This window comes from Anarrhichthys ocellatus, unplaced genomic scaffold, assembly GCF_004355925.1.
Source record: "Anarrhichthys ocellatus isolate YVR2014 unplaced genomic scaffold, GSC_Weel_1.0 scaffold145, whole genome shotgun sequence".
Taxonomy (NCBI): domain Eukaryota; kingdom Metazoa; phylum Chordata; class Actinopteri; order Perciformes; family Anarhichadidae; genus Anarrhichthys; species Anarrhichthys ocellatus.
In genome coordinates, this window is record NW_022280175.1 from 376,835 (window position 1) to 394,347 (window position 17,513).

The 17,513-nt window shown below is 44.7% G+C and overlaps 1 protein-coding gene across 3 annotated transcripts in view; it reads left to right on the forward strand.

Moving 5' to 3' along the window:
* The first annotated feature begins 438 nt into the window (after positions 1-438).
* b4galt6 (UDP-Gal:betaGlcNAc beta 1,4- galactosyltransferase, polypeptide 6) overlaps positions 439-17,513 on the forward strand; it is an 18,120-nt gene continuing 1,045 nt past the window's right edge. Inside the window, exons 1-9 of one of the 3 annotated variants that reach the window (XR_004213885.1) lie at positions 439-1,222; positions 5,551-5,667; positions 7,470-7,583; positions 7,853-7,977; positions 8,135-8,251; positions 8,654-8,841; positions 9,036-9,158; positions 11,322-11,423; positions 12,413-13,656. Coding sequence is in view for 2 of the 3 variants with exons in the window: in XM_031877712.1 (XP_031733572.1) it covers positions 1,108-1,222; positions 5,551-5,667; positions 7,470-7,583; positions 7,853-7,977; positions 8,135-8,251; positions 8,654-8,841; positions 9,036-9,158; positions 11,322-11,423; positions 12,413-12,560 (1,149 nt within the window). In the remaining variant the exon portion in view is untranslated. Of the gene's footprint in view, positions 1,223-5,550; positions 5,668-7,469; positions 7,584-7,852; positions 7,978-8,134; positions 8,252-8,653; positions 8,842-9,035; positions 9,159-11,321; positions 11,424-12,412; positions 17,196-17,513 lie in introns of those variants that run through there. The other 2 variants (XM_031877712.1, XM_031877713.1) reach the window with 2 other exon arrangements.

Genomic DNA, 17,513 nt, shown 5'->3' on the forward strand with positions numbered 1-17,513 from the left:
TCAGCCAAGGTAGCGTAGAGGCTGCACTAAAGCAGCATAGAATTCATGAAATTCAGTCATGGCTTTTGGTTTTATATCAGCAGGCACCTCTGTAGTTGAGGTTGTGGCTCCCCTGTGAGCATCTGTGACTGTAAAATATGTTATAATGCTTGCAAACCAAATGTTAAGATGTGTCTAAAGGGACCACTTGAAAACGTTTACTGCCTAACTGTTCCCTGCCATTGGTGGGGTCTGTTTTCTGCCCCAGTAAAGTAAGTAAATCAATAATACTCTAGTATTAATAATAATAATACTCTATTTAATTGTATATGTCAGTTTGACCGCTCTAATTTTAAGTTTTAGCTGAAATGTTACACTTTTGGTTGGGAGGAGAGGGAAGACACTCCGACACAAGTTTCCATGGCGACGCGGAGAGGAGGGTCGTTCCGCCCACCGGAAACGGTCTCTGCAGTGCCAGCAGTAAAATGAGAAGGAGGCAGACCTGCCCTCTCTTTTATTGACTTTATCTAGCGCATATTTCCCTGCACTTATGCCGTTTGAATGCCACAATCGTGCGGAAGCAGCGTGCCGACTCCCGGTGGCATGACTGGAAATGGACCGTGTTCGCCGTCTGACGAAGTAGTGCGCCGACCGTGTTGGAAACATCGCACCGGTCGACAGTAGCCTGTGTGGGTGCAGGCAGAGCGGTGCTGCCCCCTCTCAATGACCAACCTTCAGTGCTAGCGATCAGAGCTGCGCTGGCGACACCGTGAGCATGGAAGACTACCATGAGTCTACTTAACTAGTATTGCCGCTGAACTCCCGACTACCGTAGAATAGCGGTTCCAGCATGCCCGACCGGTGGTGCTCCACGAGGCTCGCAGTTGCCTGATATTAACGTTACAGGCCTGCTTTTTCCATCTGGAAATTTCTTGGCAGGGGAAAGCAGGCCAGCTAGCACCGCCAGCGTTCGCCTTCTCCGCGCTGCATCTCTGGGCTTTGACGGTGCACATTTGTTCCATGCCCACACCTGTGACACTGTCGTCTATCAATTCGAGGACTTTTTTAAACTCCAAAAAGTATTTTATGGGATTCATATCGGCGAAGGAGAAGCAGGCCTAAGCCAAAATGGTGAACTGGAGGCGGCTGCTGCGAATGTCCAACCGATCGTTCCTGGCCTTCATCTTCTTCTTCTCCATGTCCACCACTTGTCTCTACTTCATCTATGTGGCTCCTGGAATAGGTTAGTTAACGGAGGTTTACACTAATCGCCTCACCAGGCGACAGTTAATGGGATTATGTCGGGATTATCATCCGCAGCTCAGCACGCTCTGGCTGCTGTCACAGTGCACGCTACCGCTAAATAGATGAGCTAATAGGCTAACTAGCCCACAGCTGTAGGTCCACCGGGCCGTGGTGTTCAGCTAGCTAGCTAATTTGCGATGTTTTTGTTTTTTTTAAACAAAATCCGTCTCCCACTGACAAGTGGACGGAAGAATGATCTGGTGTGATCTGCTGTGCGTGGGATTTCTGGATGAGATGCGCTTTCGCTGGCGTTGCACAGCTGACTTGTGAATGAATGAACTGTTAATGTGAGGGTTGTAGCCAGGCGACCTCCACACAACGACCCGGCAGGTCGGACAGGTCCATGACTGGGCTTTACAGGTCTACTGGTCCGAGTGTGTCAACATGTGTCCCAGTATTCACCGTCCCCAGGTGTGTCCAGTGTTGTATTTCTATTGAAGACGAGTCAGCGTTTCCCGCATGGGAGAGATGTTACAGGTCTTGCTGGTGAAGAATGATCTGATAAAATATTATAACTAATATGAGACACTGAACTCTGCTCATCCTGCCTCACTGTGTATTTTTATATATTCAGATTTTTACTAAATGTCTTGGTACACTGGTTGTATGTACGTGAAGTCTATAATGTGATATAATTGACAAGACTCCATTCCTGATAGAGCAATATAATCATCCAGTATAGTAATGCATTGCAGCCCCACGTTTGACCAATCAGATGCGTGTCCTGGTCTAGATCCCCCAATGCTCTGCCATAAATAATACTGAGGAATAACTTCCTGCTGGTGTGAATGCGTACATCCTCTTTGTCATGAAATCCGATGCTGGAGTGGTGGGCTGGGCTGGTTCCTGTGTGCTTTTTGTTGATTTGACATTTTACTAGGTTATTTTCCTGTGGCGGTCACATGCTGGAGGTGTGTGTGCGTGCGCGTGTGTGTGTTTCTATGCTGATGATGCAGGTTTTACTGGCGATCAGTGGTCGACATGCTTGTGAGGAAAGGCAGATTTGAGAGTTCATTGAAGACTTCTTTGTCAGAGCACCAGCTGATTGTACGGAGATGAGACGGGAAGGCTTTGTGTTCTACTGTTAGTCTATTAGTTGGTGTGGATGAGGTGCTATATTTTTGCTTCTTTTGTTGAATTGCTTTAGACAAAGTAAGTGAAGTAAATCTCTGTTTATGTGATTTGGACCTCCACATGTAAGGCAGAATTGTATTGGTGTTTATTACCAAAGGTGGAAGAAGTGAAACTACCCTTATGTATTTTAATACTCTGCCAATTACACTTATATGGCAACATATTCAACATGCTACTGAAATAAAGATGTCACAAAGACAATTATAACTTGTGTTGTGTATGAACTCTTGCACAACTTGTAGTAGGGTTGGTATCCTTGAGAAACTGGCCAGAGTAAAAGTCATCTAACAGACAAACCCAGCCCAGTGTTGCCAACTCTCTGCAATGAGAGGAGCTAGCAGCACTGACTCCAACAGTCGCTAAATCTAGCAAGAAAGGGGCCAAGTTGGCAATACTGATGGCCCGCCCCTCCCTCCGAAGCCACTCCCCCAAAATGATCATTATAAATGTAAACAACCATCATGGCTTCTGTTGGTACTCACAGGATTTGATTCATTGATTTCTGTCGCCATGTTACGAGAATTCCAACAAAAAAGTGTTTTGAAGAAGATTTCCAACCTTGCCTTTTGAGAATTGTCATTTTAGCCGCAGAGGCCACAGGTTGTAGCTTTTTTTTAAAGTTGAAAGGATGAAGTTTGCATGACGGGAACCCATGACTCCACAGATATGAAATATTGACAACATCCGTGCTGTTTTATTGCAGCTCGGTGTAATGTAGAGACATGCAGACTGAATGTCTGAGTGGAGCAGCAGAACGAATGTGGAGACTCGATGACGGAGAGCACTGGAGCTGAAGGCTCGTCTGGCCCAACACGTTGCTCAGACTGCTTGTACTGGGGTTTTCGTTGTCACACATCTGCACTTTGCACGTGGTTTTATAATGGCCGCAGTTCATTGCTGTAGCTAGCTAGGTACGGTGTAGGTGACGCATGCAAGCCGTACAGGAAACTCTTTAGCCCGAGCTGTGTGAGAAACAGCAGGTGGTGTGAATGGACTCAGGCGTCCTCTGTGAATGCTAGCTTGTTGCAGAACTCCGAATGTGCTGTAGCCTCCAGCATGTCTCTGACTGCTCTACATGGTGTGTGTATATAAGTAATATACTATGCGCCGCTCGCTGTGCTCCTCGCTCCATTCAACATCCTGCCCAGGATTACATTTGAGAACTCGGGACAGTCATTTCATGCTTTGCTTGTTCTGCCTTCCCTGTGACTAATTGTGACTTCTCAAGCATGTGTGCCGTTGGGGAGCGGAGAACATATTGATAAGCAATTTAGCCTTCTTTTTTTTAACCCTGAGCTGAGGATGATGCTGTTCTGGTGTCAGGGATTGTTGAAGCAAACCTTTTGACTGTACTCACCAGCTGATTGTCAGGCTGAACAGGGCAGCATCCTCTGCTGCTGGGCCTGTTTTGTTGTAAACCCTGTCACCTGCTCCCCAGCAGAGACCGCCTGGCTGCTCTGTGATAGGACGCTTATCAGCCCCAAACACGCTCCTGTTGACTCGTTTACACTGAAACTGGTGCACTGGCCAATAGGAAGACTGACATTAGGGTTATGACGATGTACACTGTGTTACCCTGCAGAGATACCGTGGTAGCTATCCCCTTAAACTCTGTGGGTGTGTTGGACTATTGTAGTGACAAACCAATGAGCAGGGCAGCTACATGTCATTACTGTGGTAGTGTATTTGTCCTCTATATTTAGTTTGCTCTATTTGCCAAAGCTATGCTAATAATGATAATTTGATGCATCATTGGAAAATGAAGCCATATTATATCCTGTTGACTTTGGCAAAGGCATCGGCTATCAGCACAACCTTAATGCATAGCCTGTGACATGGCAACTCTTTAAACTTACTAGTGAGGGAGTGTCATCCTGTTCAAACTCCCAAACACTAGTTGAAAATGCAAATGGTTTCTATGGTGAAGCTTTGCTTTCAGAAGCTCTTGTATCCTCATGAAGGAGGGAGGATGTGTTTGGTGGGACAGAGAACCAATAGAAGTTGAATCTATCAGCCCTGCAGTCTGATTACAAGTAGCTTGTTTAGGGCGTCTCTACACACACATCTGTTCTTTAGTGGCACATAGAAGCTTTTAATGCCTTCTTCTGTTCTTCTCTTCACTCGTTTACAGAGAGCCAAACAATGTGTTTTGTTGTTATGAGCCCTGATAGTCATCACCTGTAAGAGAAATGTTCTGTTGTCCATCTGTGTGCTTCATGTTGACTAACCCTTACAGCAGTTGGATGGTGTTGGTTCTGCTCATGATCTAACCTCACAAACATGCCGCGATTATTGAGGTGAAACGAGTGATTTACAACAAGTTTGTGCAATTAGGAGTTTGGTCAATCTGACTCAGTTTGGTTTGTGGGGCTCAGAGGAACGATACCATCACACTCTGGGAGGGATTTTAGCCACTGCTGGGTTTTGAGAAGCATCATGAATACGTTCACTCTGTTTTTGTTGCTGGTTGGTGTAGTTTCACACATTTCAATCACTGGTTAACCTGTGAGTGTGTGTGATACACTTTTCCCACAGCAGACTTTTTGACTTGTCATTGTAGGAGAAGAACAGGTGTTTCACAAGCCAATGTTTAATCTGTTTCAATCTAACTCTGGCCTAGACCTTACACCACTGCATTCTTCCCATCATTTTGGGACTTTGGGAAACAACGATGCAAACCGAACGGACATATTGAAGAAACTTAAATTGTGTTTGTTGAGCAGAATTCCTTAACTCGGTGTATCTTTAAATGTGTAGGGTAAAGAACTAGAAAACAGGTTGTGGTCCTGAACAGCTCCGGTGGATGTTCTCTAGACAGCTGAGATAGTTACTGTCACACAGTTACAATACGTCATGCTTGGAAGTCAGCGCACCTGTCACTTTAAACAGCATTGAGCTTCTAATATTTCTTTAACTGTTGATTCATGTTGAATGACATTCAGTATTTCTAGCTGCAGATGAGTTAGTTGTTGTGACTGAAACAGTAACCTGTACATGTTAAGTCATGTTGTACAATAAGTGAGGCCATGTAACAGCCGTGTCTACGGTGCTACGCTAAGCCAATGTACTGGAGTGTATTTAATGCGATAAGTCAAACCAATGACCAACTTCTTTTCCTTGTCTTTCTGTCAGCCAACACGTACTTCTTCATGGTGCAGGCTCAGGGCATCATGTTGAGAGACAATGTGAGGACCATCGGCCAGATGATTCGATTGTACACCAACAAGAACAGTACGCTCAACGGGACGGGTAAGTCACACACAATCACTTCTTACTATAGGGGGGTTGGCTTAAATAGGAGTGACCCTGGGTAGTCCACTACTACAGTTCCATCTAAGGAGCCGGATTTGACGAAGAAATGTGTTCATGATACAATGGATGATTCCATTCTGACTATCCAGGGGTTCTGAATGTCTGATTCTCCTTAGAACCGCCTGCTTTCTCCCAATAAATCCTGATCTGTATAAATATCTCCTCTGTGTGTGAATAAATCACCATGTAGACTAAGTTGCGCTATACAAATTTACTGGACGGCCACAGAAAGGCTAAATAACAAGAGTTTCAAAATCAAAGACTACATTTATCAATCGGAGTGCTGAATATGTTTTGAATTTATGAATGAATCTGTCAAAATCAGCAGCGGGAGGCGCATAGAAACAGCTGTTTGAGGCTTGCAGGGCCCTTGCTGTCTCTTTCTGTCTCTGTCTGTGTATTACTAAAATGGAAGCAATGGAATTATGCCAGAAAGTTATATTGACAACCACAAAAAGCAAGCCGGTTATCCAACTGTGATTTAGTACTACATTAAGTGCCTCATCTACAAAACACCCTCAACACAACAAAGAGCTGTCCTGAATGTATCTCAGGCAGTAATGTTGATCTTTTTCAGTTTCTCTATAAATAACATCAAGGTTAAAGTTTAAACACAGGGGATCAATTATTTATTTCAAAAGAAGCATGATTTCACGATTTGTTGAAAATAGGCAAGACTTGACCAATCAGATGGAGGGTAGATGGAAGTATCTCAATACTGTGAACCACTAGCTGACCAGTAGTAGTGTTTGTGATACCGTATATTACTGCAACAGCATTCTCCACGGCACATCATCCAAAATCCTAAATAAACTCCAGTACATCCAGAACTCTGCTGCTCGCCTGCTCACCAGCACCCGCTCCCGCAACCACATCACCCCTGTTCTCCAGAACCTCCACTGGCTCCCCATCCAACAACAAATCCAATACAAAGTCCTTCTCCTCACTCATAAAGCCCTCCACAATCAGGCCCCCTCCTACCTCACCGACCTGCTCCACCACCACACTCCATCCCGTCGGCTCCGCTCCTCTGAGGCCTCCTCTCCCTTCCGCTCAGGACCAAGCACCCGACATGGACATGGGGTGACAGAGCCTTCTCCATAGCTGCCCCCTCCCTCTGGATCTCCCTCCCCAAACACATCCGAGACTGCACCGACCTCTCCATGTTCGAATCACAAATCAAACCCACCTGTTCAGAACTGCTTTTAAGGTGTGACCGATATTATGTGTTTTACAGTGTTGGTGTATAGCTTTCTTTTATATGATGATTTTAATGTAAAGTGTCTTTGAGAATTATGAAAAGTGCTCAATTAAAAATGTATTATTATTATTATTATATCCTCTGGAAAAAAGAGAATAACTTGTGTTGTAATAAACACCAGATGAATAGATGGTGTAATAAAGCGGCTGCATGTAACTCACTAGCTTCAGTGTGATGTGAGGAGGAGGAGGCTACGTCATATCTGTACCTTTCACCTCTGAAGTATGTGATTGTGTGCTAAAACTCCATGACAATATGGTAATATTCCCAACATCTACAGAGAAGTATTTTGTAAGTGAGGTAATCGTGCTGCAGTATCAATTTACAGTCACTTGGAGAAAACTCTATCTACAGCCTACAAAAAGAAGTAAATAGACATGTGGTCATAATGACCAACAAGTGAACGTTGAGCTCTATCATTGGATGTAGATGGTGTGGTTTGAAGTATTGTAACTGATGTTGGTGCTTTCTGCTGCAGACTATCCTGACGGCAGTAACTCCAGTGAATACCTGGTGCAGCCAACCACGTACCTCCCTGAGAACTTCACCTACGCCCAGAACCTGGCCTGCCCACAGCGATTACCTTCTATGAGTGAGTAGAGACAAAGAGTTGTCTCAGAGGGTCCATTCACACGGCAGGCCATTTAGCTCTTATGTGATGCTCAGGGTGGGAAGGAAACTCCCGATACTAGTTTGGCTGCTTGAAAGTAAAGATGCACCAATTGCTAATGTGTTGTCCAATTCAGATTTTTCTTTTTTTTAAGTATGACCTGCTGATTCCGATTTGTTTTGCAAAGTGCCGACATTTGCAGAAGCAAGTAATGTTGATGTATCAGTGGAATAATCTCTCCCTCTCCACAGAGGGCCTTATGGAAGTGAACATGACGGAGATCCCTATGGAGGAGATAGAACTCAAGTTCTCCAAGTTTTTTGACATTGACTTCGGAGGCCATTGGAAACCAAAGGACTGTAGACCTCGTTGGAAGGTGGGTTCATGCAGTCTACTCATTTTATATCCTGTAAACAAAAGTACAGTCGTATGTAATGTATATCAAGTATTATGTCAGTTATGCAGAATACATTCTTCTGGGAAAACAACCAAACCTAGAAACCAGATGGATCTAACTCATGCTGGTCCTGTAGGTGGCCATCCTGATTCCATTTAGAAACCGCCATGAACATCTGCCCATCCTCTTCCAACACCTCATCCCCATGCTGCAGAGACAGCGGCTGCAGTTTGCCTTCTACGTCATCGAACAGGTAATGTGAGTGTGTACTGCTGTGTATGTTGTATGTATTTTTGCAATCTACTAGAGATGTGAATCTTTTTCTGCCTGCATGCATGTTTTTTTTCAGTCTAACATTGTTGAAACAGAGTAGCTAGTGTGTGTTGCGACAGTGTGCGTGTGTGTCTCTTCCTCAGCGAAACACCAACATAGACGAGAGAACGTAGTGTGGCAGTAAATGAGAGAAAAACAGTAAAGTCTGTGAAGTGAAACCAAACTCTCAATTATGTTCCGTCAGTGCAGTTTTGCTGAATGAAACTGTTCTCAGGCTTTGTGGATTGTGAAGGAGGGCACTGACATTACACACAAATACATGACATTCAAGTACCTGTGTGTGTGTGTGTGTGTGTGTGTGTGTGTGTGTGTGTGTGTATAGAGTGGGACCCAGCCCTTCAACAGAGCCATGCTGTTCAACGTGGGCTTCCTGGAGGCCATGAAGGACTTGGACTGGGACTGCTTGGTCTTCCATGACGTGGACCACATCCCTGAGAACGACCGAAACTACTACGGCTGTGGTCAGATGCCACGTCACTTCGCTGCCAAGCTGGACAAATACATGTACATGTGAGTGTGTCGTCAGCGTTGAGAATGTGTAGAATATAAATGAACTGTGTGTGAAACACATGCAGATATTCTTCTACAGTGTTGACAAACAGACATGAGAGTTGAAGCATGAAATATTTGGACATGTGGTGAATGATCCAGATCACTTAGATTCATGTTATGTATATATATATGATCCATTTTTGTGTTTCCAGTCTTCCGTACAGCGAGTTCTTTGGTGGTGTGAGCGGACTCACTGTGGAGCAGTTCCGCAAGATCAATGGCTTTCCCAATGCATTCTGGGGCTGGGGAGGAGAGGATGATGACTTGTGGAACAGGTGAGTGTACTAAAGAGAAGTAACCAGAACCCTTCATTGAGTCACTCAGGTGGTTGTGTTGTAGTTTGGGAAGCCGTTGAGGAAGGAGGGGCTTCACATCCAGCTGTGCAGACAGCAGCAGCTTTGTCTCCTCTTGATGGTCCACAAGTGACCTGACAATGGGCTTGAAGCAGGCTCTCCTCAGACACAAAGGTATCATTATTAAAGAGTATTCTACTATCATTGTTGTTATTGAAAGATGATGGTGGCCATGGCCAGGAGGATGAACAAAGACCAAGCTCAGCTTTTTGAAGATGAAGGGAAACTGTTTTTCCCATCAGTGTGTGTTTCCAGGTGTTGTGGTGAACTACTGCATGTGTGGGGAGACAGTCATATAAGGGCACTGTGAAGCCTGATAAATGTCCTCGAGTGATGTCACTTGAGTCTGAACACTACAAGATTCAAAAGTAATAGAATCTGAAGGTGGGGAGCTCACTAGAGATGATTCTAAGATGCATGGTGATGCAGACGGTTGTGCATTGATGGACTTACAGAACATACTAGTATAACAGTCTCCACTGTCTGCTGCTCTTCACCTTCTGACGCACTAGTTTCTCTCTGATGTCTGCTTCACATTCCAGTCCCACATGGTCCCACATGGTCCTAGGAGCGAGCTGCTGAGTCTGTGGAGCAGTCGTTTAACGATGGAAGTTTCTCACCAGCAACATGTTCTATTGTGTTTGTGAATGTAGTCCACAGCAGACCACTCACTGTGGTGTCCATGGTGACCTACTGAAGGTATCTGCACACTAGTATTAGACACCCCCCCCCTAGTGTTTACAAGTGACTCTATTGTTTTCACCGCTGTAGATATAGAAAGCAGACATGTGTTCTTATGCACATTTTGAAGTAGAAAAGCCATATGGAAACATTTGACATAAAGTGTTTGTCCTTTGTTGATAAGGGTTGTTGCACTAACTGTATTATGGAAACACCTTTTGTCAAATACATACACGCACAATCATTTGACTCGCACAACTGATGACCTGTTCCTGGTTATTCCATAACGTGCTGCCATACAGAGAGCAACATGAAATACTAGCTGACATGAGAGAACTATTACAACTCAAGCAGTTCAACTCATCTCTGAAGACCTCTCTCTCGTAGACGGTCAAAGAGGCCTGTTCAGTTTCTGGTTCACAACCTCTACTTCTTCTGCTCTGTTCACTGGTGGATTACAGTCTCATGTAGCCTAAAGAGTCAACGCCTCTCTTGTCTCTTTTGTGCCAGATTTGAATAGTTTGCTCAAAGTTCACTTTACAGTTGAATTGAAAGATGGCGAATGAATCCTAGATGTGTGTTTCTTTTGTCTCAGTAAAATAAATGTTGATGCGTTTGTTTCTGGCTGGTCCTGGCTTCCTTGTTGGGGTTAGTTCCTGGTTCATCGTGTTAGCAACATGTCTACTAAAGCACAACAACTGTAAGAATCCCAGTTTGAACTAGAAGTCTGGATCTCGTGTCATGATGAATGCTGGTAAAACTAGTAAAGAATAGAACCTTCATGGTCCCGAGAGACCGCGACCCGGTGGCAGTAAGAATTATATTGTGAAAGTGAGACTTGTGTGGAACCAATCTAAACACAGATGGTGTCTCTTCTCTATTTAACGTCAGAGTCCCTCCGAGGCTTTAGCTGAGAGAGTAACTGGCAGTAAACAGTTTGCTTTATGAAGGTTGAAGTTGTCGGATCCGACAGAATGGTCGCTGTGTCACAGCTGAAGTTCTGCGTTTCTGAGGAGCGAGCTCATGTTCTGCCTCAAAAATGATTCTGTTTTTGTCAAAGGATCCTTAAAACCCTTTACCTCAGTATGTGTTCCTGTGTCTGCCCCCCCTCTCCTGCAGAGCTATGTGAGGGGCTCCCTACAGTCTGTTAGGAAAGGTGATCAAGTGCTTGACTTGATCCTCCTCTCACACTCTTGATAAATACTTGCACCAACATTTTGAGATTCATCTTCTCCCCACATTAAGTATCAGTTCAGTGATTTAGTACTACTAGTACTACTCTGGTATGTGCTACTGCAACTACCTGCAAGTAGATCTTCATCATGCTTCCATCAGCAGATTGTTGGTAGACAAACTGAAGCACAGTGGGTTGACTCATACTGGTCCTGTGCTGGTTCTCCTCAGGGTTCACTATGCTGGTCTGAATGTCACGCGACCAGAGGGAGAGATCGGCAAGTACAAGTCCATCCCTCACCACCACAGAGGAGAGGTGCAGTTCCTCGGGAGGTAAGACCGCTTTTTTGTCTCCGATCTTCAACGAGGTCTCTGTTTTAAAGTAGACTTTCATGTGAATTACTAGTGCAGTGGTCACTTGTTTACGCCTGGGGAGGGCAGAGGAGTGTGGTTGTCATGTTACTATATCCAGCAGCAACAGTGAACCGCTACAGACCACATGCTGGACTCACTCCACAGAGCCCTGAGGGCCCGCCCCCACCTTTCAACAAAGCGCTGTTTGCGTCTTCATTCAAATGAATACTGAACGGAGTGTCGCGTGTCCAAACTACACCAACTTCTTTCATCTAACGTCACTAGATACTGGCTCCAGGGCTTGTCCTTGTTGTTTGTTGTTGTTCCTTCTCTCAGTGAATACATGGAACTCCCTCTAGAGTCACAGGAGGGTAGCACATAAGTGATCCTTAAAGTGGGCTGGTGACATTTCTTCTTTTGGTCATGAAATCAATGAAAGGTCCGATCAGTACCACAGCCTGACATCTCTTCCTGCTCTGTGCCATAGAGCTCCATTCATACTGAGTGTGGCCTCACATCTAGAGATGCACTCGCACTCAGATAGCTGCATCAGTGAATAGGCCCATCTGTAATCACATACTATTTTAATATTCTCTCTTTTCATTTTCTTTTACTATCACAATAAATAACAATTAAGTACATTCTATCTATGTCTTTATTTGTTGCCTTTTGTTTTACAAAGTTAGGAAAGCCATGTTTAAGTCGAGCCTGATCTCTTCCACACAGTGAGACATCAAACTGGTGTCTCATCGCTACTTACCGCCACAATTATGTGCTAGAACACCTAATGTGTATTAATCCACTGATGAAAATAGTCCCCATTGAGCCATTTAGTTTTTAATGAAACTTTTTTGTGAGCTCCAAGCCCATTGGTTACTCCTGACGCCACAGTGTCCGTCCTGTAGGACAGTAGGGGCGGGGCATACGGAGTGGACACCAATGATCGGAGTGTGTGACTGTGTCTGCAGGTATAAACTGCTGAGGTACTCCAAAGAGCGGCAACACTTGGACGGCCTCAACAACCTCCATTACAGCCCCCACACGTCCCTCAGCAGCCTCTATAAGAACATCACGGTGGACCTGAGCCCCGAGCTCGCCCCCATCGCAGACTACTGAACTGCCCCTCCTCCACACCCCCGGCTCCAGGTGGACGAGAGGAGAGGGAGGGGTGAAGAGGTGCACCACCAAATGCTGCCAAGAAACCTTGGCGAGGGGAAAAAAAGATGAAAATCCAAACCGAGGAGAGAAAAAAGAGGAAAAACGAAGAGGCAGTGGCAAGTCTCTCAACGTGAACTGTTGATTGTGTGTGTGTGCGCTGGGTGCGTGCGATGCGTGCGTGCGATGGGTGAGTTGCTGCATGTCTTTTCGTCCGTGCCGGCTTAACTACTACGAGCTGACATGAGTTGGTTGAGGCTGGAGGGAGCAGCAGCGTCTCAGCTCTGATGTTTGCTGCTAAGCCTTAACGTGGCAGAACCACAGCTCCCTCTGCTCGGCGCCGCACCGCTTCACTTCTGATGTATCACCGTCACCTTACAAGCCAACAGACTTTCTACTATCCTTTGTTTTATACATATCATTTTGTCAGGCCACAGTATTCCTTTGTTAACAGGAGGGATGTGAGCGAGGGTGACCTTAATGTTCTGATGTACATTTATCGGGTTTCTGTCATTATTTTTTGATACGTGGTATTTATTTTCTCTTGATTCGGGATGTTCGAAGGAGCACTCCTGTCCATGTCACTCAAGTGTTCGCTGCTTGTTTTTCGCTGCACTGCTGCTGAATCCGCATGAACATGTATGTAAATATCGGCCTCGTAAAAGCTCGAACACAGAACACAAATATGTAAATATGGGCCTTCAGATGCTCGGGCGTATTACAGTGATATTCCAGTGGGTTTGAATTTTATTTTGGCAGCTACCTTTGTTCTAAGGATTTAATAAGAGTGAGTGGTTTCTTCCGAACAGGAAGATCTTCTAACAATATAGGATGTTTGGCTTAAAACAGAAATATCCAAATCTTAAGATTTGACCTTATCTTTTGCATGCCTTAATTTATTTTGTGTTCTTTTCAAACATAAGTTATTTCATCAGTTAGAGATGTGCATATTCTTCATTTTGCCTTTGTTGTGCTTTTCTTCTTCTCTTGAGGTGCACTGTGTGAAGGAGTAGCGCTGCTCCTCAGGAGGAGGCGTGGCCAACGCTCATTTGAGAGTGTATGTTTCCTTTTTGTCTCAGATGTGTTTTCACTTTTAGATCTTTTTTATTCTGATGGTTTAGTGCTGGATTATGTGATAAAGCTGTTCATTGTACTGTACCATGCGCTGGAGCGTGGGGTTGGGCTGGATGCTGTGTGTCTGGACCGTAGTGTTCTTATCAGAAGGGCCAGAATGAGAGAACTGCTGTTCTTGAATGGCACGCGCTGTGAAAAGTTAAATTTCCTTCAAGCTTTGAGCACTATAAAGATAGAGAGAGAGACGTGTAGGCAGATGTTCTGGTGTTCACTAGCACCTCTAGCTTTTGAATTTGACAATGAGTAGTTGTGTGGACACTGAGATGTTGGAGTCACAACCAAGACCGTATCTTCTGTCACACTGTTTCATCCTGATGCTTGCTGCATTAGAGGCCCCTATACACTGTGCCGAGCTGTGGTCCTTCATTTCACTGTGAGGCGTTGGTGACCAAAGACATGTAAGAACCTCAGAGCTACAGGGTCTCCGTGTGACTGCTGCAGGGACCGTGTCTACACTGACAGACACGTACCTACAGGCACCACGATAGCTGTGTGCTGTGCAGAGTTATACTGTCATAAGTGTCTTTTTTTAAGGCTCCATGAGGTCTATTTATTAGCTGTTCTGGAGCTTTTGATCATATCACATGGTCTTCATCAACAGATAGAGTTTGCCCCGTTGCCGTGGAGTTATAGATGGATAGATAGAAGATCTAAAACCCGGCTGCTGATGAAGTGATTGAAAGCTCTAGAGTAGCTAGTAAATGGTCCTCCTTGTGAGATGGGTTCTGGTTCGGTCTGAACTTTATTGCTAAACATACATGTTTAAAGGCAGCAGGTGGAGGATGCTGTTTCTGTTCAGAGGAAACAATTTGTCGATTAATCAATTAGTTGATGGACAAAGTTAATCTGAGACTAATTTGAGAATGGAAGAGTTTAAAGGAATACTCCCAAAAAAGGACCATCTGTCCATCAGTTGCCCGTCGTGTGGACCTTCAGTCCTCTCGTGCTCCACAGTCGACGTGTAACCCAAAGAACGGAGAAAAGTCTTGATAAAGTCAATGTGTTTCATGTTGAACAAACACTAAACTAAATGAAAACATCCAGCTTTTAAATAGTTTCTTCAAGACTTCTAGGTAACATCTGGAGTGTTCTGGTGAAGGCCGTCTTCAAGCCACGCTGTATCGTCATAGCAACCTGTATGTGCTTACAGAGTTAAAGGCTCAACCTCCTGTCACAGCAGAGCTTTAACTCTGGTTTAGCAGATGGGTCCCTTTTCTTAGCTTAGCATCACATGTTAGCATATGCTGTTCATAGGTGAGTGGCTGTGATCTGACGGCAGCAGTAAGCTGGAGTGTGCCTGACTCCTGGTGATCGGCTGGTTGGGTGGATTCAGACTGGGACAGTTTAGTCCATGAGGCCAGAAGGTTTACTTCATTCTCTTCTCTCTCTTCATAGGTTTTTGTTTTGCAATTGCTGAAACACAAGTTCCGAAACAAGGGCGCTTATTGTCAAAACTCTACAAACAAAAACATACACACCATATCTTTCATCACTTTCAAAATGAAACGCGTCATTCAAAACTATATCAACTTTTCTAAAAAATGATATTTGTGCAACATCTTAATTCTTCACACAAAGGTTTCATTTGTAGCATGCTGTAAACATAGAACACATATGTGAACACACGCAGTCAATGTGTTTATTCTCAATACTCGGCATCAGACACAGTGACGTCCTCCCACCAAAGAGCACACCTGAGTTCAAGTGATCTAATTGGTTACAGATGTTTTTCACAGGTGCATTCTGGGTGCAGGCCATTGATAAGTGTCGTATTTCAATGGCAGCATTTAGCAAACAAGGCGCAGGCTTTTAGCTTTGAATGATGTGTCTAATGTAGTTAACGGTGTGTAGTTATCTGCTGAAAGTCTAAAGCAGACAATGTGCTTATGGTTCAGCACAGCTGCTCAATCAAGTACCACTTTCTCTGTTATGGTAATTGCAAAAAAACCAGCACAACTCAGAGAGCAGCTTGTGAGTGTTGGATGGTGTGACGACGGGGTCAGTGTTGTCTAGTTGATCCGCTTGGTATCTCGTTTGGTTGGCTGAAGACAAAGCTCCGGTCCAGTAGAGTGCTAAACGGGGTCTCGGGTCAGTTTTCTCAATAGTTGGTGTTCGTCCTCGGCCAGGAGGAGGGGAGTTGACTCCGCCCGTCCCTGCAGCCCCTTTTCTTCACATCTAAAGTCTCTAAAGTGTGTGAGAGCCCTAAACACAACTGTATTCCATGTTGCAGTATTTGTTTGTGCCTTGAGTTCTTTTTCACTTTACATATTGACTGAAGAGATTACAGACGTTTTGTCCCCGAGTGTGAAACAAGAATCCAACACATCCGATGAGTGTACGGCTCCACCCTAGACTGAGCTGAGCTTTCATCTCATTTCACACAAAATACGAACCGAACGTCTCTGTCCTCCAGAAAAAAAAATAATAATGAACACAAGCACATCTCCTTCTGTCATCAACAAGTTCAAGCACAACCTGTTGAAGCTTTGAGGCTCAATCCACCGTCCTCTCCTATAGCCGTCAATCTGCATGGCCCAGCCTGCGCACGCGCGCGCACACACGCACAAATAATGTGACTTCCATCTGGTCTCCATGTGCATGATGACCAGAGCAGGCAGGCAGCCGCTTTGCTTCTGTGAGCAGCGCTGCGGTTACTGCATGACGTCCATGTTGGTGATCGGACGGGTTCCAGTGTTTTACATCACGTTCATCATTATGGCATTGTATGACATTTTTTGTCTTTGACTCTCAAAAATGTTAATTAGTACAACTTGACTGATAAATCGTATGCCGGTATCGGTATTTGCGTGCGTGCCGTTAGATGGAGAACAATGTGCATCCAGTAAATGTTCCAGATGGCTGAAGAATCTCTGTTTAAGATAAGAATCACAAGGTGTTCACACGGGGAGCGCTGGCCTCTATCTGCAAATGGTTTGTTTAATAAGATGATGAAAGTAGAGCCAATAAATCGTCTGATCGCTGTATACGGTAACCAACAACTAGAACTTGAGTCATAAAGATGTGTTTGAAGAACTTGGCAAAAACATCGCACAGCAATGTCCTTCAGTAGCGGTTCTGGCGCTTTCGGTTTAAATCAAATCTTCCGCAGCAGTCTCTTCATCTCAACTTCTCAGTCAAGTCTTTAAAATACTACATGTTCAACATTTAGTATTCACAACAGGGCATCTGCTGAGGAAGATCATGTGATGCAGCTGAAAAGCTCCAGAACAGCTACCAGCTAGGTGAGAACCCAAGAATGAGTTGTCCCAACATGTCTTACATATTGCTCCGACACATGGTTTGTTGTTTGGCTGTTAAGTGTCCCACATGTTTAGGTTTTTGTAACCATCAGTGGATACAGTAGATGCCAGTTTTAGTCCGGCTCTAGATAATCATTGCAACTGAACACAAACCATCTGCTGATGAGGACCATGAGGTGTGGCTGAAAGCTCCAGAAAAGAATTCCAGTAAGTTAAGCTCCTGCTAAGAATTGTGTTATTGTCAAACTGTTATTTCCCAGGTCAGCATTGAAGCCTCCAGCTCACTTGTGTTGGAGAAAGACGTTGACATATTATCAGATTTATTCATCAGTATCCGTTGGGCTCCGCTGTCGGCAGCGTCGGTGTTGTAAACTTTGATGGAGGCTGAACCAAAGCCAGAGACCTTTTCCAAACAATGTCCTGAGTGCTTTATATGAACTAAAATAAGGACGAGCTAAATTCATTTACCTACCCCCCCCCCCCACCCCCCACCCCAACCTGCTCGCCGCAACACACGTTC